This window comes from Melitaea cinxia, chromosome 20 (assembly GCF_905220565.1).
Source record: "Melitaea cinxia chromosome 20, ilMelCinx1.1, whole genome shotgun sequence".
NCBI classification, from domain to species: Eukaryota; Metazoa; Arthropoda; class Insecta; order Lepidoptera; family Nymphalidae; genus Melitaea; species Melitaea cinxia.
Window position 1 is genome coordinate 3,531,260 of NC_059413.1, and position 27,073 is coordinate 3,558,332.

The 27,073-nt window shown below is 33.3% G+C and overlaps 4 protein-coding genes across 6 annotated transcripts in view; 3 read left to right on the forward strand and 1 right to left on the reverse strand.

Moving 5' to 3' along the window:
* Positions 1–12,287, reverse strand: part of LOC123663755 (rabankyrin-5) — a 102,073-nt gene extending 89,786 nt beyond the window's left edge. Inside the window, exons 1-5 of the mRNA XM_045598419.1 lie at positions 12,172–12,287; positions 11,743–12,048; positions 11,033–11,213; positions 9,918–10,018; positions 9,477–9,613 (exon numbers count right to left, since the gene is read on the reverse strand). Coding sequence (XP_045454375.1) covers positions 9,477–9,613; positions 9,918–10,018; positions 11,033–11,213; positions 11,743–12,048; positions 12,172–12,175 — 729 coding nt within the window. The 5' untranslated portion in view covers positions 12,176–12,287. The remainder of the gene's footprint in view (positions 1–9,476; positions 9,614–9,917; positions 10,019–11,032; positions 11,214–11,742; positions 12,049–12,171) is intronic.
* Positions 5,563–8,737, forward strand: LOC123663757. Of its 3 annotated transcripts, none has more exons than XM_045598421.1 (3): positions 5,563–6,045; positions 6,459–6,642; positions 7,506–8,737. In XM_045598421.1, exons 1-3 carry the CDS (start codon positions 5,924–5,926, stop codon positions 7,512–7,514), a joined length of 315 nt encoding a protein of 104 aa, XP_045454377.1. In that variant the 5' UTR covers positions 5,563–5,923; the 3' UTR covers positions 7,515–8,737. The 3 variants fall into 3 exon arrangements, with proteins under 3 accessions (XP_045454377.1, XP_045454379.1, XP_045454376.1); XM_045598423.1 differs by lacking the exon at positions 7,506–8,737 and adding an exon at positions 6,755–6,876; XM_045598420.1 differs by having other exon boundaries at positions 5,581–6,045.
* A 5,782-nt stretch (positions 12,288–18,069) lies between the features above and the next one.
* On the forward strand, positions 18,070–24,269 carry LOC123663332 (protein NipSnap). The gene is made up of 6 exons (XM_045598020.1): positions 18,070–18,299; positions 18,381–18,563; positions 19,675–19,843; positions 21,190–21,323; positions 22,160–22,293; positions 23,004–24,269. The coding sequence occupies exons 1-6, from the start codon at positions 18,244–18,246 to the stop codon at positions 23,150–23,152; spliced, it is 825 nt and encodes a 274-aa protein (XP_045453976.1). The 5' UTR covers positions 18,070–18,243; the 3' UTR covers positions 23,153–24,269.
* Positions 23,505–25,125, forward strand: LOC123663642 (60S acidic ribosomal protein P1-like). The gene is made up of 3 exons (XM_045598309.1): positions 23,505–23,510; positions 24,061–24,117; positions 24,886–25,125. Exons 1-3 carry the CDS (start codon positions 23,505–23,507, stop codon positions 25,120–25,122), a joined length of 300 nt encoding a protein of 99 aa, XP_045454265.1. The 3' UTR covers positions 25,123–25,125.
* The last annotated feature ends 1,948 nt before the right edge of the window (positions 25,126–27,073 follow it).

Below are 27,073 nucleotides of genomic sequence, written 5' to 3' on the forward strand. Positions count from 1 at the left end.
TGATGTATTTTTAAAATTCTGAATTTCCATAGAAAAGTGAACAAAGTTCGCTACATATAGGTACTATTTTCTAATACAATATTTAAAATTTAAACATTTTAACTATCAATAAGCTTATATATATTTGCATTATATAATATATACCTACTAATATTATAAAGCTGGAGAATTTGGTCGAACGCGGTAATCTCAAGAACTGCTAGTTCGAATTGATAAAATTCTTTTAGTTTTGATAGTCCTTTTATCAAAGAACAGGCTACAATAAGCTAAATAACATCACATTTCGACCAATAGATGATGTCTATCGACGAAAAATGTTGCCATAACAGACTAAAATTAATGATTGTTGATATCATAACACATGAAATAATAAGGAATCTATGCGAACAAAGTCACGGGCTAGTGGCGTAGCATGGAGGGTGCCGGGGGGGCCATAGCCCAGGGCGGAATACGAAAGGAGTCGGTAATAAATTTACTTAGTACAAAGTAATTCGTATTTTGATTTAGTTAATCAGAAATGATTAAATAAATATTTTATAATTTTGAAGTCGGTGCCAAGTAAAACAATAACTACTCTAGTATCTACTCGTAAGTTGTACTCAGTTTTCTTTTATAATTTGTTTCATTGACTATTAGGTTGAATACTATTATTATTCTGTTATTGTTTTGACATATCTAATAATATTTTTTGTACTTGTTTGTTGTGTGTGTGTTGTTTGTATTTGTTATTGTAGCCAGGTTGTATTTGTATTGTATTTACTTGGTACCAACTTCAAAATTATAAAATATTTATTTAATCATTTCTGATTAACTAAATCAAAATACGAATTACTTTGTACTAAGTAAATTTATTTTTCACTTTTTAGTTTCCTGTTTGAAGTCGGTTTTTTTTTTGTTAAAAATTATTTTATTTTACAATTTTTAGTGATGGGTAGACCTAACAAGGATGTTTTTTCTCTTGTGTCGGGGGACCGGAAACATACACAATACACAAGCACAAACACCCAGACAATGACAAACATCTATATGGCCAATTCAATCTGTCGTGCGCGGAGATTGAACCCACTAACGCCAGCGCAACAGCCGGTGCTGTGACCGCTGCGCTAACGCGTCGACATACTATGAGTAAAGTTCGCTATCAGGTTTACGTAATAACAACCGGGACTGACAGCCTAACGTGTTCTCTGAGGCTAGGTTGGGAGAACCACAAGGATTAATAACTAGACCGAAAATAAATATTTGTATAAACATAAATATCCACTCCGAGTGGGAATAGAACCCGCGACCGTCGGTGTTTAGGCGCCGCCGATACGGCACATGCACCATTATATCAAAGCGGTCGTCAAACAGCAAAAGGTAACTGCTGTAAATTGTTGAGAAATTCCCTCGAGTGTTTATGGGCTCCATCATCAAACCTGGTCCTGCGACACAGATGATCACACAGCAGGTAATTGCTATAAAGCGTTGAAAAGTTCCCTCGACTATCTTTCGTCTCCATCATCAGACTGTAATGGCACTTGTAACTCATATAGGTGCAAAGTCCTCATCAATAGAAACGAATTAAGTTCAAACAGCAGGTAATTGCTATAAGTCGTTGAAGAGTTCCCTCGACTATCTTTCGTCTCCATCATCAGACTGAAATTGCACTTATAACTCATACATATGGAAAGTTCTCATCAATAGAAACGAATTAAGTTCAAACAGCAGGTAATTGCTATAAATCGTTCAAGAGTTCCCTCGACTATCTTTTGTCTCCATCATCAGACTGTAATGGCACTTATAACTCATACATATGCAAAGTTCTCATCAATAAAAACGAATTAAGTTCAAAAACCAGGTAATTGCTATAAATTGTTGAGGAGTTCCCTCGACTATCTTTCTTCTCAATCATCAGATCGACTCCAGACCTTTATTAAAAAGTAGTGCTTTATAGTACTTAATGAAAACATGATTAAATTTACTAGTCACCCTTACGATTTTTGAAAGTTTCCCTCGATTTCTCTGGGATCCCATCATCAGATCCTGGTTTCCTTATCATGGTACCAAACTATGGATATCTCCTTTCCAACAAAAAAAGAATTATCAAAATTGGTTCATAAACGAAGAAGTTATCCCCGAACATACATAAAAAATATATATATATATATATATACACGGTCGAATTGAGTAACCTCCTCCTTTTTTTGAAGTCGGTTAAAAACACCAAGATTTTTTCAATTAACAAAAAAAAATATGTGACTCTAAATCGCGTCCGCATATAAAATACAGTAGAATTGCTAACCTCCTACTTTTTTGAAGTCAGTTAATGAATGTAATGACAATTGTGCTTGCAATGAGTGTGTTAAATGTGTATATAGTGTGATTAGCATGTGTAATAATTTTCGGTGGGCCCTGGGCGGCAAAAAATCACGCTACGCCACTGTTACGGGCAACAGTTTTGATATTAAAACTATTTGTAAATTTATACAAAGAAATGATGAAACAAAAGACAATGCTCAAAAAAAAAACCCCAGGCCCGACGCAAAAGAAAAGTAACTCAAATTATAGGTAAAAATAAGTAATTAAATATTACATAGGGGGCATCATCGAAATCAGTGGCTATATGTAGGGCCTGGGTTTTATTCTCATACTTCATGAGCATTGTCCTTTAGTACTGTCTCAATAAATAAAGGCACTCGTATTTTTTAGATATGTATAAAAGCTTGCATTCATTGTAATAAGAAAAATAAATATAATTACGTGTATACTAAGTTATTTATGGCTTTATATTATAAAGCGCGTATCAAATAAAATTCGGTGCTGTTTTTTTTAATGCTTATAATAAGCTAAAGTACAAGAAATAAATCTAATAAATCATAAATGTGTAGAACCTAAATTCCTGTGTTGACTTAAATTTTGTGGACAATTAAATATCAAATTTCGTTAGGTATACCTATCGCGTATACACATCCAAATTTTTTTACCTAAAATTAGTTTAATAAAAGTTTTGGTAGTTTTTTTTTTTTTTTTAATATCACCAATAGCCAAATTCTTTTATTAAAAAAAAAAATGATATGAAATATGTAAAATCATATATTTTTTAATTGGATTATTTATTTTAAATTATAATGTAATCTATATTTTATCAAATGTTTCTAAAATAAATTAATTTTACTTTTTAATTCTTTAGTTACGTTAATTTTTTTAATTCAAGGATATCATATCAAATTAGAAATAGCAATAAACTCTAATCTACTTCCGCTCTATATAATTTTTACAAAAAAAAAACCAATATTAAATAGCTTCCTTTTCGATAACATAATTCAAGAAAAAGCTTTAAATAAAAACCAAGTCCAATTTTACGTAATTCTACCAACGACAACATTTGAAAGTAAACTCGTTTGTATTATAGATAATTTTTTTAAATAAGGACAAATTTAAAATTATTTTTAGGGTTTTACTACTGTAATTATTTGTATTGAATCTGGTTTAAGAGTAATTTAATTGGTTCCATTCATAAACTCTAGAATAGACTAGACCACTTTTCCAAATTACTACCTTAATCTATATCTATACAAACAAATAAAATTGGAGTGTCTGTTTGTAATAATAAAATAACCGTTTTTTACTACATGCATATACACGGTACACATACCAAAATAGCATTTTCTACAATTTTTGTCTCTCTGTCTGTCTGTCTGTCTGTTTGTTCCTAACGGCTTGACCGATTTTCACGGGATTTTCGCTGGCAGATAGCTGATATAATGAGGAGTAGCTTATGCTACTTCAATTTTAGAAATGTATTTATTTTATAACTCTGCGAACTAAAAACAACTATTTTGTTAAATTTTACGCAGACGAAGTCGCGGGCACAGCTAGTTGTGAAATAAAATACTCTGGATTTGCCATATTTTTTTTTTACGCTTGCGTATTATAGTCGTAGTAAGTGTGATCAAACTAATATCATGAATGTGAAAGTAGATAAAGATGGATTAATGCATGGATGTTTGTCACCTTTCACGCAAAAACTGCTGAACTGATTGTAATGATACATGGTACAACGTACCATAAGTAACGACTTATTAGGTCACCAGGCTTTTTTAGCCAGGTTGCCAAGAGGTCAAACCTCGTAACCGGGCAGAATAGCCAGTTAGGCCGGAAATTTGGTTAAAAAGGCCAGACACCCTAAATTATTACGGATTTCGTGTCTTAGCATGTCATATAAGACAAAAATTTCTATAATTCGCGAATTGCGCTTCTGGAGTGCAAGTTGACTGGTCAAAATTAAATAGCCTAACCGCCTAAAAGCCGGACAAACCGGACACCGTTTAATTTGATCGGACACGCATTCAATAAGCCTAATTATGTTCGACTTTATCCGGACGCCTGGCAACCCGATGTACGTAGACAGCGAGAGATCCAGAATAACACAAAGGCTGCTTTTTATCTGTTGTTGTGTGCGTATTGGCAAACGCTACGTCGATATACGTAAGCCAGTGGGGACTGAATGAGATTGCGGAAAACCGGAATGTCAGGCGCGAACTTGCGGAGGCCTATGTCCGGCAGTGGACTGCGACAGGCTGAACTGACTATTTTTTATCCCGACATTTTTATTGGATCGAAAATTACGCAGTTGGAAACTAGAGACGCAGCTACTTATAATAAAGTATCAAGTATATTTAAAATAATTCTGTTACCCTTTATTTAATTAAACGAAAATTATTTACTCCTTAAAATAAAAAAAAAATTAAAATAATACAACTCATATAATTAAATTTACTATAACTCAAGAAACTAGCAAATGGTTAAAGACTGATTGCACTTCAAGTATATTTTAAATGGAGCGCTTATATTTTGTTAAAGGTATGTAACTTTTCCTTGTTCGTTAGAACAGCAACCGATAGACGCGCAATTCATTATATTTGGGTACCAAATCAGATGTTAGACGAAACCAGTGTTATTAATATTTATAAGTAAATATGTATTTTATATCACTAATTTTAAATGTATATATTGCAAAATAAGTATATGGCTTTTTTATTATTTTTTACCTTTTTGTTCAGTTTTTTTTTTTTCACTTTATCAAATGCGCTTATGAGTCCCGCGGTAACATCATCTCTCACCGACATGGGTAGACTGGTAGAGATCTCTTACAGAGATAAGTTCGCCCTTGCCAACATTCTTTGTAAAAATGACTTGTAATTATGTTTTTTTTTACAGTGCAATAAAGAATATATATGATTTAAAAATCAATATTTGATATTTCTTGTGTCAAGGTGCAAGGCAGATCATAGATAAAATACGGTATTGGACCATAAATATCATATTTCTAAACATAGACGATCATAGACTATAAACGTAGCCTTACATTGAAGGCTATAAAACCGTTTTTTTTAGTGTTAAGTTGTTCTGCGATAACAGCAGGAATATTGAAAATAATTTGCTACAGATTATAATAGTTAAATAAGGCGCAATTTAGACTATACTCAAGAATAAAATATTTTAGAACATGGATTTATTTTAATTTGACTCAGAGTAAAAATAACGGTAGTAAAAAGTCGTCGGCGAGATACAGGGGGTGTCGACTCTATACGTCAAATCAACGACATACCTTCAAGGGCTATTTCAAGTGAGGCTAGAGTAAAAAAAAATCGGGACCTAATGCGAGAAATTAAAAATTCACTGATGACGGCAACACAGAGCATCAAAATGGCGGATTTGTTTATCCAGCGTCCATCGTTGTGTAATGTGTTGTTTTGTTTATTGCTTTGGTTTATTGTCATAAAAGGTTATAAGAATTGAATTTTTATTTTATTATATTAATTTTATTTTTGTTTCGACTCGGTGGGATTGAAATATTTTGAGATAGTGACTCTTGTGTGTGGTTTGAGTTATCTTTACGATTTTTATGAACCTATTTCGAAAAAGTGACTAAGACGTGACTATGTCTTCGGTAAATAACGCGGAAAATCAACGCCGATGTTATAAGTGCGGACGTTCACCGGCTGAGGACTCGCTGACTAAATTGTTTCGCTTTCCTAAACCCGGTATAACGAACACATTACGGTATGTATTTATAAAATTTATGATAAATTATCTAATTATATATAGAACATTGTATGAGTTGTACCAGGACTTCGAACAAGTGATATCTAGTCTAGACTCTAGAACTAGATGTATGTGTTACAACAACAAAGCTACTAAACTACAGCTATGAAGCCTTCCACCCAATCTTCCAATTTAATTTTTGTGAGTAGCACTACAGCCCCAAACAACAAAATGAAATCAGCCATTTGTCATAACATTTTGTTCTGTAAAGTCCAATGCACACCGGGGATGGCAGCGTTGATGCAATTTTATCTTTATGTATCACTACTCTCATAAGTAGAGCAGTGTTTTATTATATTAGGTTGATTCTACTTCACAATCAACTATCCCAGTCAGTTTGTTATTTTGATATAGTTATAATTTTATTTCAGCTGTGAATTATGGGCAAAGTACTGCTTTCCTGATAAAGAGCACTGGTCTCCAGAATTTCAGCAAAAACTTCATACACAACATTTAATGCTCTGTAATAGACATTTTTCAAGGACATCATTTAGTGATTACCCTGAAACTTCAAAGAAGCTTCACAGATTTGCTGTTCCAGATGACATCAAAGAGGTATATAATTAATCTATACTAATATTATAAAGCTGAAGAGTTTGTTTGTTTGTTTGCTTGTTTGAACGCGCTAATCTCAGGATCTACTGTCCTATTTGAAAAATTCTTTCAGTGTTAGATAGCCTATTTATCGAGGAAGGCTATAGGCTATATATAATCACGCTAGGACCATTAGAAGCGTAGCACCAATGAAGAATGTTTCAAAATCGGTTTTTTTATCCTTTTGAGAGCTTCCGCTGCGTAAAAGGTTAGTTTCGCACAAATCATAAGTATATATGACAGATTTGATCCTATTCCACAGGGACGAAGTCGCGCGCAGAAGCTAGTGTTATTATAATATTTAACATAAACAATATAAAGTCATTTGAAATTTCACATAGTAGGTTTGTTTGTAGTAGTTTCATGTCAAAATGTTTGGAGTATGGAAAGCAATAGACTTTCTGTCTGTTGGTTCAGAACTTAAGCTAGTTTAAGGGATATCCTACTAAATTTTTAAATAAATAATGCTGCCGTCGCGTTGGCGCAGCGGTCACAGCACTGGATTGTGATTGGCTATTGCGCGGGAGGTTGCGGGTTCGATCCCACACACGACAACATTTGTATTGGCCATACAGATGTTTGCCGTGGTCTGGGTTTTCTGGTGCCTCGGAGAGCACGTTAAGCCGTCGGTCCCGGTTGTTATCATGTACACCTGATAGCAATCGTTACTCATAGTATAGTAGGGAATATATCCGCCAACCTGCATTGGAGGTTGGCGGATATGATAATATTATTTCAATCTATTATCACAACCTTGTTTTTTTATTATTCATCAAGCAATAAAGACATCTAAGACTCTAAATACATTTTCACTATATTTTCAGGAGTATTGACTTCTGAAGCAGCTGTAACTGCAGGTGTCATATCAAACATGGATCAACTTTTTGATTCTGTCAACAGCGACTCTAAAGATTTGCGCCGCGGGAAAATACATGCTACAAATTTGAAACAAACCACACCACATCTCACGTTATTTAAGAAAATGAAAATATTTTTTAATACTTCAAAATTTGTAGGCAGCACACGTACACCACCTTCAAAAGAAGGATGGGTGTGGACTCTGAATGCAATTGAACTATTATGGAATAAACTCCGTAATAAGCATTCAAATATTCAAAGTCTTGCCACCCGCAGGCTACAGCAGGACCCACTAGAAAATCTGTTTGGTTGCATTCGGAGTAATTGTGGTGCAAACTACAATCCTACCGCTGGTCAATTTATTGCAGCACTAAAAACATCAATATTAAGCAACCTAGCTCACCTAAGCACTGGGAATTGCGAGAGCGATTACTGCGAAGCCATAATTGATAATTATAAAGACGTATTGACCAGATCCACAAACTTATGCACAAATTATACAACTTCCACTCAACAGAGTTTTTCATATTCCTCAAATTTGTCTGAGGAACTTGAAAGTATATGTAATGCTGAAACATCAAGTGGTGAAGCTCAGGCATGTGCATATGTTTGTGGATTTTTAATTAAAAGACTTGATTGTAGTTGCTCTAGCTGTAATAACATTTTATTTTCCAAGGAAAAGTGTTTAGTAGAACATTTATTCCTACAATTTAAAGAATACAATTCCGAAAAGCAGAGCTTAAAATATCCTCATTTAAATATTATAAATTATGTGGAATCCTGTGTTTTGGTGATAAACAGAATGCTTAAAGATATAGGACACGAAAAGCATGTGCTTAAAAAAGTAGTAGATAAGGTTCAAGAATCGGTCGATCACGATTTTTTAAAGGCTTGTCCAGTACATTGGGAAAAAAATCGCAGTTATTTTATAGAAAATATTTCATATATTTGCATAAAGAGGTACTGTACATTAAAAAATCGTGAGTTCTCAGAGGAAGCTTCAAAGGCTTCGTTAAAAAGAAAAATTGACATTTTAAAACATAAATAAAAAACCGTTTGGAATGAAGTTCCTTTTGCTGAATACCTACAAGTTAAAAGTCGTTTTACGAACATGGATAAATGCACTTAATTTTATATCGGACTATGTAACTAATTTGGTTATACATACTTAAATTACTGAAATAAAAAAGTACCATAATTCCTGAGTTTTTTTCTAATATTTAGTAAAGTAGGAAATTAATGAATACCGATTTTTTTCTGGTTGTACAACAGAAATCAAGTTATGTCAATTTAGCATAATATGTTACATAGGTCATTAATTTTTAAATTTTAATATTGTTTTGTAATGCTAATTTGAGATAAGCAATTCTATTGTACACTTGAAAGAAAAAAATAGTTTTGATTATGCATTTCAAAGTTCCCGCCACATTATGCATTTCAAAGTTCCCGCCCTATTCACGTCCTTCACGCAGTTGTTCTGGGCTACCACTAGATGGCGCGCAGCAATACTGTCTTAACCTTTTATTTAGGAAGTCGTTATTCTTCTAGAGTATTTAATGTTCTGTGGCGAGATACCATAAAAGTTCGTGGTATTTAGTGACAACATAGACAAAACACTTCAACAAGTAAATATAAATGTCAACCGGCTGTCAGTCAATCATTCGTCTAATGTAATATTTCATAAATGTTAATCAGTAGCCTAATAAGACACTAAAGAGAGAGTACAATACCCGGCCATAAATAATGCACACCGACTTTTGGAATGACACTATTAGCTAATTTCGATTACAAGACAAAACTACGTAATTGAAACTAGCAGATTTTCTCTTTTCAAAGGTCGACACAGGTATACACAGTTGTTTTCTTCCTAGTCGATAGAGTTCCAACATCACAGATCAGCAGGCTATATTAAAGCTCACGATATAAAAATTACTCACATTAGTGTGGTTCTCCACGAGGCACAGGAACACGACGTCCTCTCGAAGTAGTCGTACGGCGCCGTGCAGCGGCTGTGATGTCTTGCTCTTCAACATGCGGTACAGCAGGGCAGACGACATGTGGGCAAAGTCTTCACCTGTGTCACATTGATTAACACAATTATATTACCAGACTTAAAATTTTTAATTAGTTGCAAAGTATAACAATAATTTTTGTGGGGTTACTTAATAGAATTAACTTTAGTTTTAACTAATTTTTGTCTGTCTGTCTGTATATTTGTTCCACAATCACAAAATCGGAAAAAACCAAAATATCTAATTTCAAATCTGGCATAGGTTTTTAAAACTTTACTCATTTTAATAGGTGTAACAAGCTGTAAACAATTTTTGTGAAATTATATAAAAAATTGTGAATAATGAAAAAAGTTTGTAACATATTACCTGTTAAATCATCCCAGTGGGCAGATATTAGACCGGAACAATGTTCTTTCAGTGCTAAAGCACCAATTTCATCTGCGGCTGAGTAAAACTTTACGCAAGTCCTGAAATGTAAAAATTAACATTATTCAGTAACTAACATTATTATTTATATATGAAATGGACATGTACCTATGTATCATTTTTGACAAAAATTGAGAAAGGTATGCTCAGATGGTTTGGTCATGTCGAGAGAATGTGTGAAGAACGATTGACGAAAAAAGTGTATAAGGCGAGTGTGGATGGAAGGGTTGGAAGGGGTAGATCTAGGCGGACGTTCCGAGACCAAATAAGGGACGTCTTGGAAAAAGGCCAGGTCAAGAGTACCCTAAACCGAAGAGCATGTATGAAGGGAATAATGAAAGTCGACGAAGCGAAAGAAGTATGTAAGGATCGTAGCAAGTAGAAAGAAGTGGTCTCTGCCTACCCCTACGGGAAAGAGGCGTGATTATATGTATGTATGTATGTATGTATCATTTTTGAATATATATTTAGCATACTTAAATTTATTTTCATACTTTATAGTTTATGCTACAGAAATATTATCTCTATTGGGTTGTCTGTAAGAGCTCACTATTAGTGATATAATTGAAAAAAAACCAGACTTCAATTACATTAACAAGTAATACAACGTAAATAGACAAAAAAAAATTAACAAACGCACTAGTCGTCAACTACGATTTTCAAGGGCTTCCCTCGATTTCTCTGAGATACCATCATCACATCCTGGTTTCCTTATCATGGTACCACATTTGGGATATCTCGTTTCCAACAAAAAAGTTTTATCAAAATCGGTTCATAAACGATGAAGTTAACCCCGAACATATATTAAATTAAAAAATTAATAAGTACGGTCAAATTGAGTAACCTCATCCCTTTTTGAGTTCGGTTAAAAAAAGAAAATAAGTTACTGTTTCAGCTACAGCATCGATTATAGAGAGCTACCCAAAAAAAATTTGATTTTTAAGATTATTCGTCGTACAGTTCCGGCAAGTTCGGCAAGGTCAAACACATTTTATTTTTTTAATTATGAAGTTTAGATAATACCAGTTAAAAATATTTATTATTTTAGTCATTACCTAACTCCAACAGATGCAATGAGGGCTTGTTCACATTTTCCGACAAGTCCATGCAGCTTGTAATCAGCTGCTGATTTCATTAGTTGCAAAGCAAATGAGTCTCCCCGAGACAGATCTACTAAATCTGTATACAGCCACTTCAAAAGACCCGATCCAACATCATCGGGTAGCGTTGACCAATCTGTAACATGATTATAATCAAATAATTACTTTGTTAGATTGACCGTAGAATTACAAAAAGATGAAACATTTAGTCAAAATATAAAATAAATATTAAATTTTCATCTCATTATCTCATTACAGCCTATACAGTCCACTGCTGGACATAGGCCTCCACAAGTTTACGCCACAAATAACGTGAACTCATGTGTTTTGCCCATAGTCACCACGCTGGGCAGGCGGGTTGGTGACCGCAGTACTGGCTTTGTCGCACCAAAGACGCTGCTGCCCGTCTTCGGCCTGTGTATTTCAAAGCCAGCAGTTGGATGGTTATCCCGCCATCGGTCGGCTTCTTAAGTTCCAAGGTGGTTGTGGAACCTTGTTATCCCTTAGTCGCCTCTTACGACACCCACGGGAAGAGAGGGGGTGGCTAAATTCTTTAGTGCCGTAGCCACACAGCACGCCATATATATATATATATTCATATATTTCATAAGAAATAATATTTACTCTAAATATTATTATGTAAGGGTTTTAATTAATAACAATACCAAGTTCTGACAAGTTCTTGAGGGCTTCTTCATTCCAATCATCAGAGCGAGCATTCAAAACAAATTTATGTCCAGGAACATGCTTGTTCTGTAGCTTAATTTTAATATCTGAATATGTTTCTCTTCCGTATAAAGAGGACACTGTCATAAGAAGCCTTGCAACAAAACTGGTTTCACTTAGATCGCCAGCCGAAGCCGCCGCAAGAGTATATTTTCGCTCCACTTCAGCACAATGACTCTGTAGCTTTCCGTACTCTTCTTTAAGTAGAGCTAGATGCTGTTGAAGCTTCGTTACTTCACTCGACCCTGTGAGAAAATTATGTTTAATCATTTAGATTTTCTCTCATTTGAATTCATAAGTCACTGATAACACCGCCCACTAAAAACACGTTTAGAGGATAAAGACGGATTTAATTTTCATCGTCTTACCCATAATGCAGTCCTAATTATTTCGTTATCAATATAAGCAGTCTCAGCGCTTTACTTTTTATAATTATTGTACCAAAATAAAAATATAATCCCTTCAAATAACAAGTAAAGATTATGACAATAGTGACAACAACGTCTGTCAGATTTAGCTACAATGAGTCACAGATAAACGGTTACTATCGCAGATTACAAGTTTCAAGTAACGAAAACTGAAGCTGAATAAAATCAAAAATTTTAATTTAATTTGGCGTAGTTTCCTATAAAAATGCTAAGTCTGTATTTGCCTAGAACTAGGATGAAGTATGTTCTACTTCATCCTAGTCCTAGTATAAGACTTGAAAATGTTATAATACCGTGCTACTCACACAGTAGTGTATAATTTACAATAAATTTTATAATGCATTTTTAGAATAACACATCACACGTTGATGGTAAAAAAACATCACTTATGTATATAAGCTTCTTGCTTAACTTACTTTATATTTTATCTTAACTGTTTTGTCTATGTCAATATTTTGACAAAATCTAGGTATAACCCATGTATAACCTAATATACAATCATGTGTCAGAAAAAGCGCGGGAACTTTGAAGTGAAAAGGCGGTCTTTTTTTTTCAAAAATATTTTATTAATTTTATAATTCATTCACTGGAGTTTTTTATAAATAAATACTTATAAATTAATCAAGAGATGGGGAGAAGTAAGAAAAGGAAAAAGAAGGAGGAAGGTAACGCTGAGGACGACTCGTTGAGCTCCGACTCCGAGTCCATAAAATCTGTTGAGCTAACAGACGCCGAAAGGTATGCCCCGTTTCGGGTAGCCGATTACGTGCGGCACTACCCTGAGAACGGGGGTAATTTTGACTATATTGTATTCCTGGAGAGTACAGAGGCTGACAAGCCAATCGGATCAAGAGACATGATGACACTCGCTAATAGCATAAAAAAATATAATAAAGGCGTGAAACAACTAAAACGCATTAATAAAAGTAAAGTTGGAGTTATCTTTGATAGACCTGCTTTTGCTAACGCGGTCTTAGGCAACAAAAAATATCTTGATGGGTACAAACTTAAAGCTTCCCTTCCGGCTGCCGCTACAGAGGTCACTGGGGTAATTTCTCATGTGCCTATAGAATTATCCAATAAAGAAATATATTCAGCTCTAACTAGCACGAAAAATATTATATCTATACGTAGATTTATGCGACGTGTAAGAGAAAATGGAGAAATAAAATTAATCCCCACAAAAACAATTTCTATAACCTTTTCCTGTCCCAATTTACCAGATAGTGTGGACCTCAACAGCTGGCGGTTCGAAGTACGGCAGTACATCCCGCCAGTAAAGCAGTGTCTAAAGTGTTTAAGATATGGTCATATTGCAAAATTCTGTAAAAATTCACAAAGATGCAGCATTTGTGGCGAAGGTCACAATTTTAAAGATTGTCAGACTCCTTATACTGCAGCCAGTTGCTGTCACTGCTCTGGCAATCACATTGCCATATCCCCTGCATGCCCTGTTAAAAAAGAAAAAATCCAGCTTAACAGAGATAAATTTCAGAAAAAAAGCTTTGTTGATGTTTTAAACAGCTCTCACTTTCCATCATTAAACAAAACTGATCAGTTCTTATCTCTTTTAAATTCCGAAATAATACTCAAATCTATTACAGAAGCTTTAGTAAAACTTATAACACTAAACAAAAATAATGAAATACCTATCTCTTCCCAAAATATTAAAAATGTCCTGCAAGATACATTAAAAAAGGTTACTAATAAATAATTTGTACTTTATGGATACTTTAAATATTGTGCAATGGAATGCTCAGAGTATTCTACACAATCAACATATTTTTAATTATTTCCTTTTGGACAAAAATATTCACATTGCGTTAATTTGTGAGACTTGGTTAAAGCCTTGTCAAAAATTTAAGATACGTCATTACAATGTAATTCGTCTTGATTCAGGAAACACCCACAATGGCGTAGCCATATTAATACATAGCTCTATTTCTTATTCTAAAATTGATACTTTTTATGATGACTCCATTCAAAATGTTGTTGTTCGTATAAAATACTCTAGCAACAAAGAACTTACTATCATAAGCTTTTACAGTCCAACTAATTGCAATCCTGCTTTTTCTAAATCTAAACTAGACAGGTTAATTAAAAGTTTACCAGAACCAATCTTCCTAGCAGGAGATTTTAATGGCCTAAACTCAGCCTGGGGCTGTTCTACTTCTAATTGTCGAGGCAAAGACATTTTAGAGTCTATCAATAACAATAATTTGGTTATACTTAATGACGGAAGTATGACCACTGTTGGTTCGCACATATGGAGACAGAATGCTCTTGACTTAACCATAGTATCACCTTCATTGGCTCTAGAGTGTGACTGGTCAGTACATGACGATCCCTTAGGCAGCTACCACTTTCCTGTAATCACAAAAATTTTACTTAATAACAATCATTACAATGCCACTCCTATTCCCAATAGTAGCTCACTACCCTGCTTCCCTAACCTGAACAACGTTGATTGGAACATTTATAATTTAAATGTCCAACTATTGCTCACTGAATTTTCTCTTGATACACAAGACCCCCTTCATAACTACACAAAATTTACAGATATTTTACACTCAGCACTGTGGAAATCATCTTCTATTTCTAAGCACTCTTTGGTTAATACAGCTTTATCTTCATGCTCTCCTTCTAACTTAAATAAAAAAAAAAAACTTCTTCCTTGGTGGAATTTCAATTGCACCAAAGCCGTATTAAATAGCAAAAACGCTTATTTGACTTTTAAATCTGATCCCACTGAGGCTAATTACATTAATTTTAAAAGACTACAAGCCACCAAAAAATATATTATCAGAAATGAGAGAAGAAACAGTTGGATAAAACTTTGTGAACAATTTAACAGATCGACTCCTATATCAGTCATTTGGACGTATATGCGAAAATTTAACAAAAGCTATTCTCCACCTTCCCATAACAACTCTGACTATTCTTGGATCTTTGATTTTCTCAAAAAATATACTCCAGATACTGTAGAGCCAGCCTTTAATCTTAATTCTTTCTGCCATATTCTTCCTAATCAAAATTTTATTATAAAATCTTTTACCATTGTCGAATTAAATTCTGCTATTTCATCCAGAAAAGACTCTACACCTGGCCTTGACTACATTTCATATAAAATGCTTAAACACCTGTCTTCTCAATCTAAACTAATTTTATTAAATATCCTGAATCTTCTTTGGGAGCATAATCTTATTCCTATGGATTGGAAGGTTGATTGTTTAGTACCTATCTTAAAACCCAACAAGGACAAGTTTAACTTTGATTCATATAGACCTATAGCATTGACTTCTTGCATGGGAAAAATATTTGAACAACTTTTAAAACAAAGATTGGAACATTTCATAGAGTCTAATCATATTTTACCTTCTAATCAGTTTGGTTTTAGAAGAGGCAGGTCTTCAAGGGAGAGCATTGCTCACTTACATCTTGATATTTATAATGCTATACAATCAAAGCAAGCTCTCGCTGGAGTTTTCTTCGATGTAGTTGGAGCCTTTAATAATGTTAACCATCATATTCTATCCACGGAATTAGCTGCGATTGGTTTACCTGTAAAAGTTATACAATGGATTTTTAATTTTTTGCACAGTAGGAAGGTATTTGTTAAGTATAATAATAGACTTATTGGTCCAAGGCTTTCTCATAAAGGTACATGTCAAGGTAGCATTTTGAGTCCATTGATTTTCACACTTTATATACATAGATTAAACTTAATTCTAGGCTCTCATATATACAATTTACAGTTTGCTGATGATTTGGTAGTCTATTGTTCTAGTAATAATATAACTACCCTAAATCTTAAGTTAAACGAAGCTTTAGTTAAATTAAATTCTTATTTTAATTATCTTGCATTGGACATTAGCTTTGAAAAGTCTAAAGTCATAGTTTTTAATAAAGTAGGGTCTGAAAGAATTAAAATAAACTATAATAATATATCTCTTCTTATCACAAATGAAGTTAAATTTTTAGGTGTTATATTCATGAATAACTTATCATGGAACAAATATGTAGACCACATAGTTGATAGAGCTCTTAAGGCTCTTAATATTTTAAAGTCTCTTGCAAAAACATATTGGGGTTCTGATCCAAAAATCCTTCTTACCCTATATAAATCTCTTGTACGCAGTCATTTTGAATATGGATTTCTATGTTTTTCTGCTAATGACAAGTTGGTTAACAAATTAAATATTATTCAAAATCACAGCCTGAGACTTATCACTGGCGCCATGAAAACAACCCCAATTAATTCGTTACAGGTCGAGTGCAACATTTCCCCTTTACACCTTAGATTTAAATATTTGAAATACTGTTTTTTGCTAAAACTGTTTTCCATTAGTAATCATCCTCTAATTAAAAAGCTTAATTACTTACATAGTAAATATCCTGTAAATGCTCCATTAACTTCTAATAACCCATTTATTCTCTTCGAATATTCATTCATGTTAAATCTAAATAACCAACACAAAATACACAGTTCTAGCAATTGGATGTGTTACGAAAAGGAGTTTGACTGTCTTATTAATCAAATCGATATTATTATTGACCATAAGCTAAAAGAGCGCCAGGAAGTTTACAACCTCATAGCACAATACTCTGATAAGTTCAAACAAGTTTACACAGATGGATCAAAAAATGATATAAATGTTTCCATGGCCTATTATGTACCTCATCTGAAGTTTGGCCAAGGCGTCAGATTGAAAAAGGAGATATCAATATTTACAGCTGAAGCTCTAGCAATTACTGCTGCCCTAGAATTCATTAAAAAACAAACTAATCAATATTGGCTGATCATTACTGACAGTATGAGCGTTCTAAAGGCTTTAGATAATTATCAATTCAGTGCTAATACAAACTTCATCATTTTAGAAATAAGACATCTCCTTTATCAACTATCCAGAAGAAACTACAACATCAAATTATTGTGGACACCTTCACATATAGGAGTAAGGGGAAATGAACATGTGGACTTTCTGGCACGTTCAATTGTTGACAGTGACAGCGGCAGCCCTGTTGATGAGAATGTTGCCGTACCATACACTGATCTATTAGTTGCTATTAAATCAAAAATCCTATCTGATTGGCGTGATCTTTGGCGACAAACCTTGTTAAGAAAAGGATCTTGGTATGCTCAGATAAATCAAGATATTGGAAAAAGTCCTTGGTTTACTAAATCGCATCAACATAGAAGCAGAAAATATTATACAATACTATGCCGCTTGAGATTTGGACATTGCAGATTTAATGCACATTTGAATCGTATGCGTATCATCTCATCGCCCGTTTGCCCACATTGCACCAACAACTCTACACAGTCTTTAGATCACATATTTTTTGAATGCTCCGCTTTTAATCTGGAACGCCTCTTATTTATAGCCAACTTGTTATCAACTTCTGGACCAAAAAATGTCCCGCGCAATACACAAGATTTATTGAGTAATTTGGATAACTATACTAGTATATTTGAATTTATTTGCAATACTATCAATGATATTTGAAACAGGATCAGGACCTTCATTCATCGGATGTGAAATTTTATTTTGATATTTCAGGCTTCGGCCTATTACAGACTTGGTTTCGACCTCGCCTATCACTTATAGACAAAGAAGAGTAGACGAAAATATGAAATTTCAGACTTGGTTTCGGCCTTACTCTACCAGTCATCGAATCAGAAGAACAATAAAGTTACTTCAGACTTGGCTCCGGCCTTTTGATATATCAGAACGAAACTTACAAATTCAGACTAGGCTGTATGGATTATAGTCCTTTGCCTTTCCCTATTGGGGATAAATTTTAAAACAACAATCATGTGTCAAATTTGTTATCAATGTTTAAGGTCATCAACAACAGATGTCACTCGTCCACCAAATTCTATTTTCAAGATAACCTTCAAGTGATTTAGTCAAATGAATTGATAACAGCAAGTATTAGGTGCATCGGCTAGACACTGTGAAAAATATTTGGTTAATCTAATCAAGTGCTACTGTTACTTTTAAGGCCAAAATGAATTCGCTGAATAGGGTTTTAGTGTTAAGTTCAACTATACCTAAAAGTTCGAGGTATTATTTTTATTGTAGCCGCTTTTTGTATTATTTCGTTTAAATTTAAATTGTTGTGTATAAGAAAAAATCGTATTATAGGCTGATTGCCACGACGAGTACCCGACTGAACGCTGACGATGGATGGCTTTCGAAGTTATTGGTACGAAAAATAGAGCCGACGAAGGAATCTCACAGTCGTATGCTTAGCGACAAGGAGATCATATATGCGTTGCACACTCATAACATTCGGCCTGATTCTGTAGACAAATATTTACAAAACTAGTACGTATAGCACATACATTATTTATAACGTATCTTTGTAGTTGTTCAGTAATTATGCAACAATCTGTAAATAGAACGGTTGCTTGTTATATATATATATATATATATATATATAAGAAGCAATATAGTAAAAAAAATAACCATGGCTTATCTCTAACGGTTCTGTACACTGTCCAGTAAAGCTATATTCTTAAAAATCCTATATATGGCGTTTTAAGTACAAATTAATAAAATGTAGATACAGATACATTATATGTTTAGATTTCAAGTTTGAACGCCGATTGAAGGAGTGATGAAAGTTGATGTTTTAATACTAAATGACTATTGTGCGTAATTTACATACTTATATTTCAAATCTTGTCAAGGATTTTTACAGTATTAAAAACCATTATGTTATCAAAAAAAAAAAAAATCACTTAGGTATTATGATATTAATATAATATTTCAACATCTAAGAACAATCTCGTTTTTTTTTTAAAATTATGAATACAATAATGCTCATACAATACAATAAAACAAAATTATGTTTCGTAATATTATATATTTATTTTAATTACAGGGTCAATTTATATAACTTTAAAAGTATATTCCTACTATTCCTAAAATTATTCATTTGGAGGTAATAACTAGTTGACAGTGAACTAGTTATTACCTCGAAATGAATAATTAAAAAAATAAACTAACTTGTAATAATAAATACTTATTTAAGTGTAAATTTTAAAAATGTGCAACGTTTTACAAATTGCACACACGATTAGGTACTATACTGATACGTGTAGTGTTTTTGTGTAAACATGTTATAATTACTTTTTCATGTTTCAACGTGTATGTTTTATAAAGGCGAGGTAACCTAAAAATGTATTATAAATATGATGTTAACAATAAGTGAGCTTTTGTTAAACAATTTGTCACATTACATGATTTAATAAAGACATTTAAAAATTAATCAAATCAAACTACATTGTCGCAGTGAAGCATCGTAGTTGATTAATCTCCAACCCTTCCCCTACATAGAGTAAGAGGCATATGCTTAGCAGCTCAGCAAGTTACAAGCTGAATGGTATCATATTTTATAATAAATTAGTAATGTAATACCAATCTCATGTTACAGCAAAACTTCTGTGGCGTTTGTAGAATCAAAGAAATCGGAATTAGGATGTGAGCTAGTGGGATCATGGACAGTGTCAGTCGGAGATATGGATCAAGCGCTGCACCTCTGGCGTTATGTAGGTGGCTTCGAAAAAATTGATAAGGCGAAGATATTATTCAAAGAAAGCCCTGTAAGTATTTTTTTTTGACAGTGAAAATAGAAAATTTTTTTTCAAGTTCATTGAACCAACTTCAATTTACATCAGTTAGTAAAAACTTTAGAACGTTGTCAACGTCATCAGTCAATTATATAAGCATTACTATGGTTGCCGTCAAAATTACTGATCAGATCTCGATCAAAATGATTAAATTGGACCATATTACAAGCACCAGCTTTCAAATATAAAAAGAATCATCAAAATCAGTACACCTAGTAAAATTTTTCAAGGTATCACACATAAAAAAATCAAGTCAAATTAAAAACCTCCTTTTTTGAGTTGGTTAAAAAGCACCAGAAGATTTGAGAAGACATAACTTTACATCGTTATGTTGTAGAAAATTATAAATCATTTCAATTAAGTATGTTTAATTTTATCGGCCTACCCGCAGTGGATCAGGGTGGTGGATTAAGCTCCAATCCTTTTACATGGAGAAAGAGGTCTATGCCCAGCAGTGGGATGTTATAGGCTAATCGAATTTCGAACGAATTTCATAATAATATCTGCTAAAGTGAAACATTAAGGAGGTTGAAAGATTATTCATTAAATCTATTTAAAAAGATATACCATTATTTTATTGCTACGAATAAACTTAAAATGCTATAATTTAAGTTGTGTAACTAATACAAAATAATTTTACTTGTAATTATTTATATTTTCTTATCTATTTCAAATATGAGCCTACGATTTGATAAAGTTATCAGCAGATTTAGTACATAACATCTTATATTAGATAAATACTATTTACAACTTATTGAATGCCCCCTTCAAGTATTCTATAATGCATTTTTTTTTTAATTTTTACTAGTCGAACAAAGACGTCGTTCTAAACTATTTTATACAAGTACATACATAATCAGTACAATTACAATCATTCTTTCTTGGGTTGAATTTTAATGTTGAGCTCTTTACCAAATGTTTCTGTATTAAGGTAATCTGAACCAATCGGGGAAATTAAAAAAGCTTGAAAATAATTACAAAGAAATAACTACTTGTTATTAAATTCCCCTGTAGATTACACACTTAAAGAAACATAACATTTTCTCATAATGAATTAGGGGGTTATAATGTCAATGTGAAACCGAGAATATTATGAGTATGACAAACAATAAATAAAAGCCTCACACTCAGCGGTACTCTACTGATGTAGGATAACAATCCTCAATAACTCTGGTCCAGCACATACAACACAAAAACTCAGGTCTCTATGGTCTATTCTATAATTTGTTATATAAAAGGATTGAACCTGCAATCGCTAGATAGCCAGTTGTGGTGACCACTGTCTCGAAACATCGTCAAAATTCCAATTTCGATTTCAGGAATATCGAGCCCTGGAGAAAGAAAGGGGAAATTACGTTCGTTCCCGCCACTTGCAATACTTGCTAGCCTTCAGCTTCTGGCCGTCTGGTGATCCTCGTCCCGGGAAGAACATTTACGAAATCCGATCTTACAGGTACGATCTATTAATATTATAATGCTCAAAAGTTTGTTTGTTCGATCACGCTTATCTCAGAAACTACTTGTTCGAGAATTGAAAAATTATTTTTCTTCTTGATTTATTCGTTTAAAGAGGAAGGCTTTATATGTTATATAATACTCAAATTAACGTGCGTGATACGTGTGTAACGGGGCATCATCATCACTTCAGCCTATTGCAATCCACTGCTGGGCATAGGCTACCGCAAGTTTACGCCAAAAACGGCGTGAACTCGGGGCAGGCAAGTCGGTGACTGCAGGGCTGGCTTTGTCGCACCGAAGATGCTAACGGGGATATAGTTAGTACTTAATATAGAGAGTTGTGTTAGAAATAAGATGTCTCCGTTACTTTAGAATACATTTTAGCTTTTAACAAAATCAACTTCGAGACTCAAGTTATGCTACAGAAAATGTGTTTATTACATTGTATTTGTTTTTACATAAAGACGAACTAGCCTTCTACCGATTCTTCTCAGCAGAAAATACATTACTACTACAATTTGTAACAGATTTGTCTCTTACGTTCACTTAATTATAAGTAAACAAAAACAAAACAGACGATCAAGAATCATCAAAGAAGTACATATATGTATTTATTTGCTTTATAAATTACTTGCGACCCGCCCCGGCTTCGCACGGTTGCAAAAACTGTCAGTGTTCTTCTATATTATGCATGTATTATACATATAAACTTTCCTCTTTGAAATCGCTCTATTTACTGCATACAGATAGCGGGCAGCGACTTTGTTTTATACTATGTAATGATGATTATACAAAAGTAAACAAATAAGCATATTAAATTCTGAATTCTAGTCTAAAGCCTGGTACGATGATCGAGTGGGGCAATAACTGGGCTCGTGGTCTTACCTACCGACGCTCTCAGAACGAGGCCTTCGCCGGGTACTTCTCACAAATCGGAAGGCTATACAATGTGCATCATATTTGGTGTAAGTTAACTTTACATATCTACTTATATTACATTATATATATATATTAGAAACTATAGTAGTATATATAAGAAATTTAGGAATAACTGCTCCGATATTGTAGTAGTAGTGTTGTGTTCCAGTGGTGAGTAAGGTGGCACAGCTCTTAGATGGGGGGGGGGGGGTAGAGTCGGCAACTGTTACTGCTTACCATGAGAAGGGTATTTTGTGAGAGAAGCTGATATTAATTATATTTATTTTTCAGAACAGTTTGTTATCGAAACAACTAAATGCTCGCTGCATGAAAATGAATAAGTTTTTATAGTTGTCTTGATTTCGTCTCGAACTTTTTATAAACACAAACTGAATACAATCGTAGTTTCACAGTATAACTAAGTATTATCGCTTTAGCTACGCTTTCCTATTGTAGTTCGAGGTTTTTCAATAAAGCAGATTTTTTTATAACTTTTCTTATTTAAACTGCAATCATTCAATCAACTAACAAATTTTATTTTTTTAATTATTCGTTATAAATAAGCTTGAAAATTTGAGTAGCTTAGAACTATAAAAAAATTACCATAGACTTACCATAGACTTTATGAAAACTTTTGTTTTGATTTCAATGTGATTAAGTTGATTATCTATGGTAATATTTAAAAAAAATGTTTTGTTTTTCAATTTGGTTTAACTCATGTAAATCTACAATACCAACGAGACTGTCCCGGGCGCAGGCTACAAGGACCTGCAGGCGCGGCGCGAGACCCGCGAGAGCACGTGGCGCAACCCCGGCTGGGACGAGTGCGTGGCCTACACCGTGCCGCTCATCCGGGAAATGCACTGCCGCATCCTCGAACCCACTGACTTCTCGCCCACCCAGTAGGCGGCTGAACTGAGCCTCGACGCACATTATCTGAATTTTGTCACAAAAATAAACTTACAAGCACCGCTAACCTGATGAATTTTCTAAAACCCTCGGTAACTAAACATTGCAGAGATCGTAAACTAAACAACTTATATAATTGTAAGTATTAGCTTGTGAAAGTTAACATCAACTAAATTTGCTACAAAATACTCTAGACGCACACATTACTAATACAGACACAAACTACAGTTAGTGCAGCGCCTTAAGGGTTAAATACGAGTCCAGATTAAGCAATATATCATAGAACATTAGTTATTTAATATAGTATTCAATTACATGAGAAAACACGTGAAATATTACCATTTTATAAATGCATGTACATAAATTTATATAAACAAAAACATCGTGTCTACTTAATTTTAATATTGTAACAAATAAAAATACAAAACAGTCCAATAAAGCAATATTTAACATTACTAATACTGGTGGATATTATTAATTTACTTTTTCGGGCCAAAGTTATTAGATAGTAGGTACCAAACGTACTAACAATTTGTTACTTGCTTTGTTAGCTATATTTTAAAATACTTCTTAGCAAAACTGTATAGTTCTGCTAGTGTATATAATAATGTGCGGCGAGGCTAAACTACACTAGCGTTTTTCGACTTTTTTTACTCTTATTTTTTGTTAAACTTATACATTGCACGTAGTCGATGTACCGCTACAATTGTGCATTATTTAAAACTATGTAATTAATTTTTTTATACAAATCTTTTTTTTAATAATCGATTTTAAAAAACAAAGACGTAAAAAGTTCATCCTAGATTATGCGGTGATTTTATCGAATGCTTGCCACTATCGACATATCGATAAATCAGTAGTTATATTGAAATAAAATTATGAAGTAATAATGTGCATTTACGCAGCAAGTTACTGTTGAAAGATGTTCAAACGCTAGTGTGGCTCGATACTATATAAAACAGGTAATCCCTCGGGGAAAACCCGATGTAAATAAGTAATAATTATATCGTACAAAAATGTTAAATACTACCTGAGTCGTATGGATAGTATAGCATTTTATTCTTTTTTAGCTAAATATGAAATCGTGTATGAAAAATATATTATTATATAAAAATGAAGTTTTTATTACTACCCTACAACTTCTTAATTTTCAACTATTACTTGATATACTTACAAAATAAAAATTTAATTTTAAATGGATATTTTAAACTCTGACAGTCAACGAATTCCTCATCTTAAATTCTTATTTGACTAAAATACAATTCGTCATAAATTCGAACTGTAAATCGTCCCTTAGCTAACAACACCGCATAAGTCATTTTTACCAACTTTACAGGAGACGATAAAAACTATCTATTTTATAAAATCTGTGGGATTTTTGTGTATAATATTTATTAATATTTTATGACTTGAGCTGTGTTGACTGATATTTTATTAGATTAAGGCGGTGTTGTTGCGGAAATATTAGGGAACAAGGTATTAATAGGTGATTTACAAAGTAAAGTTTTTATTAAGAAATAATTCAAGAAAATTTAACCATCGTTAAAACATAGGTATCTATAACTAAATCTTAAGAATCACATTGTTGAGATCGATTGCTAAAAGTTAATTGGTGATACACAAACCTTTAGAGCGCAAGTGGTTAGTAATTAGTATTTTTTTATTAGTTAAATATTTAGAACATAGTATTTAATAAACTGCAAGGAAACAAGATATAATAGTAATAAAAGGCGGCTAGCGTTGATGTTGTACGTTACTGGCCGGGTCTATTCGCGAAGGCTCTGGAAGGTGTCAATGTGCGTGATTTGATTACCAACGTCGGCTCTGGTGTCGAAGCAGCCCCCGCCGCTGGTGCTCCCGCCGCGGCCGCCGCTGCCGCTCCAGCTGCGGAAGCCGCTAAGGAAGAAAAGAAGGAGGAAGAGCCTGAAGAATCTGACGATGACATGGGCTTCGGTCTTTTCGACTAAAAAGCTTTTTATAAAAGCATTGGTATTCCATTAAGCTTTATGAAGCTTGTTTAGTTGTAAGAAAACTAAAATGATAAAAAATCTAAAAAAAAAATACATATAAAAATAAATAATAATAAGTACTTGAAGTCTCTAGTCCAATAGTTAGTTGCAGTCTTTGAGTTTGGTGTGCGGAAGGTCATTTAACAATTTATTATACGTACCAAACTATTCATAATATATTTGTCACGGAGACACGTATAATTATTAATTATTATGTTAATTGTTATAGAAAATAATATATATTATATTGAAACTAGCGCGTTCAAACAAACAAACAATCTCTTCAGCTTTAGTAGGTATAGATTAAAAAGGCAGACGATCTGTGATATATCTACTGGAATGCTAAAGAGCGTAGTTCTTTTATAAATTTTAATTTTTTGATAAAAATTGTTTAAATAACTTTTTTCGATGGATATGGACTCACTATAAGGTATAAAATTGTTCATACCTATTTTCGTCGAATTATCACACGGCACTTACTAGATATATAAAACATGCTCTAGCCTTATTTCACATTCTCAGATAATCCTTGAGATGCACCAAAAATTACAGATTACATAATTTGTAATAAGTATGTTTAAATAATACATGGACGTAGAAGCGCTTCTTAACTGCGGCTACTAATTGTAAGAGTATAGACATGAACCCAATAATATGCTAATAATGCTTACCTTTAAAACTCATTTGGGGTTTTAAAATGAATACAATCTTCAATTCTTTCTATTATTTATTTTCGGTTTGATTTTTTCATTAATAAGATTATATTACAATATAATAATTAATTATAATAATTATTAAAACTACAAGTCGATTGTGTTATTTAAATATATAACAAAAAAAAATAATAATAAAGAAACAACAACAGTGCGTCGAATGCACCGCGAGTCGCGGCCATCCGCACCTTGTCGCACCTCTCGCACGAAATATTGCTACCTGTCAGTGATAATGACTATACAATGGTAAAATATTAAAAAAAAAAATAGTTACAATTTACATAATACGTGATCGCTAACTACGAGTTTGGTACTTCTATAGTATTAATATTATGTCACTCGACATTATGGATGATAACACTCTTAGTCTAACTAGCAAGTGGTGGGAGGTCGGGAGAGGAAAACCGATGCACCTACGCTCTATCTTGTACCTCTTGCCGTTGTAGCTATTTGTAGGGTATGTGAACATCTTATTACAAGCAATTTTGTATTTGTTTTTCATTTTAGGTTAATAAATTAATTTTTCACGGCTTAGGTAGAGGCACTACGACAGCGAAAGCTACACGCCTAACGTTAAGTACCAACCAACTACTGCACTCAAGCTTAATTACAGCTTACGAATCAATTCCTTAGTGCTTCGTTTCCTGATAATGCTGTGACCCTATCAGTGTACAACGGTGGTGATATATGAGCACTAATTTCATCGATAATTTTATTTTTACATAAATTTCTTAAATCTTAAAATATCACTGGACTTACAAAGCTAATAGAGACGAACAAATCGGCCTATTTAATTTCGTTGCGGTTAATTAGTATTATAATCATTTGACAAATAATAAAAATCCTTAATACAGTTAATGTTAATGAAGCGTAATTGTTTATTTTCTGTGTACACAACAATCGCGAGTGGATACAATGTATGTGTTACCACCGCTGCACTCTCATAAGTAGCCCTTTAAAACACAGTGCGGAGACAAGGTGGCGAGTTTTTGTTAGGCTGTCTACAAATTATTGTCATTAATTTGGTCAGTTCGGAAGGAGGAAAGTGTTGAGGATACGATTGTTTACATCGGTACACAATGCAAAATATAATCGCTTACAGCTATATTTAAAAATGAAGCAATTAAAATATTAAAAAATTTTCAAATTAATTTAGTACCATTGTGTATCGACGTTATTGTCAAAAACAGTAAATT

Coding starts and splice junctions, on each gene's coding strand:
- LOC123663332 (XM_045598020.1), top strand. CDS start 18,244: ATGAATTCGCTGAATAGGGTTTTAGTGTTAAGTTCAACTATACCTAAA. Junction 18,564..19,674: donor GACAAATATTTACAAAACTA/GTACGTATAGCA, acceptor CTCATGTTACAG/CAAAACTTCTGTGGCGTTTG. Junction 19,844..21,189: donor TATTATTCAAAGAAAGCCCT/GTAAGTATTTTT, acceptor TTTCGATTTCAG/GAATATCGAGCCCTGGAGAA.
- LOC123663642 (XM_045598309.1), top strand. Junction 24,118..24,885: donor CTCGATACTATATAAAACAG/GTAATCCCTCGG, acceptor TAGTAATAAAAG/GCGGCTAGCGTTGATGTTGT.
- LOC123663757 (XM_045598420.1), top strand. CDS start 7,553: ATGGATCAACTTTTTGATTCTGTCAACAGCGACTCTAAAGATTTGCGC.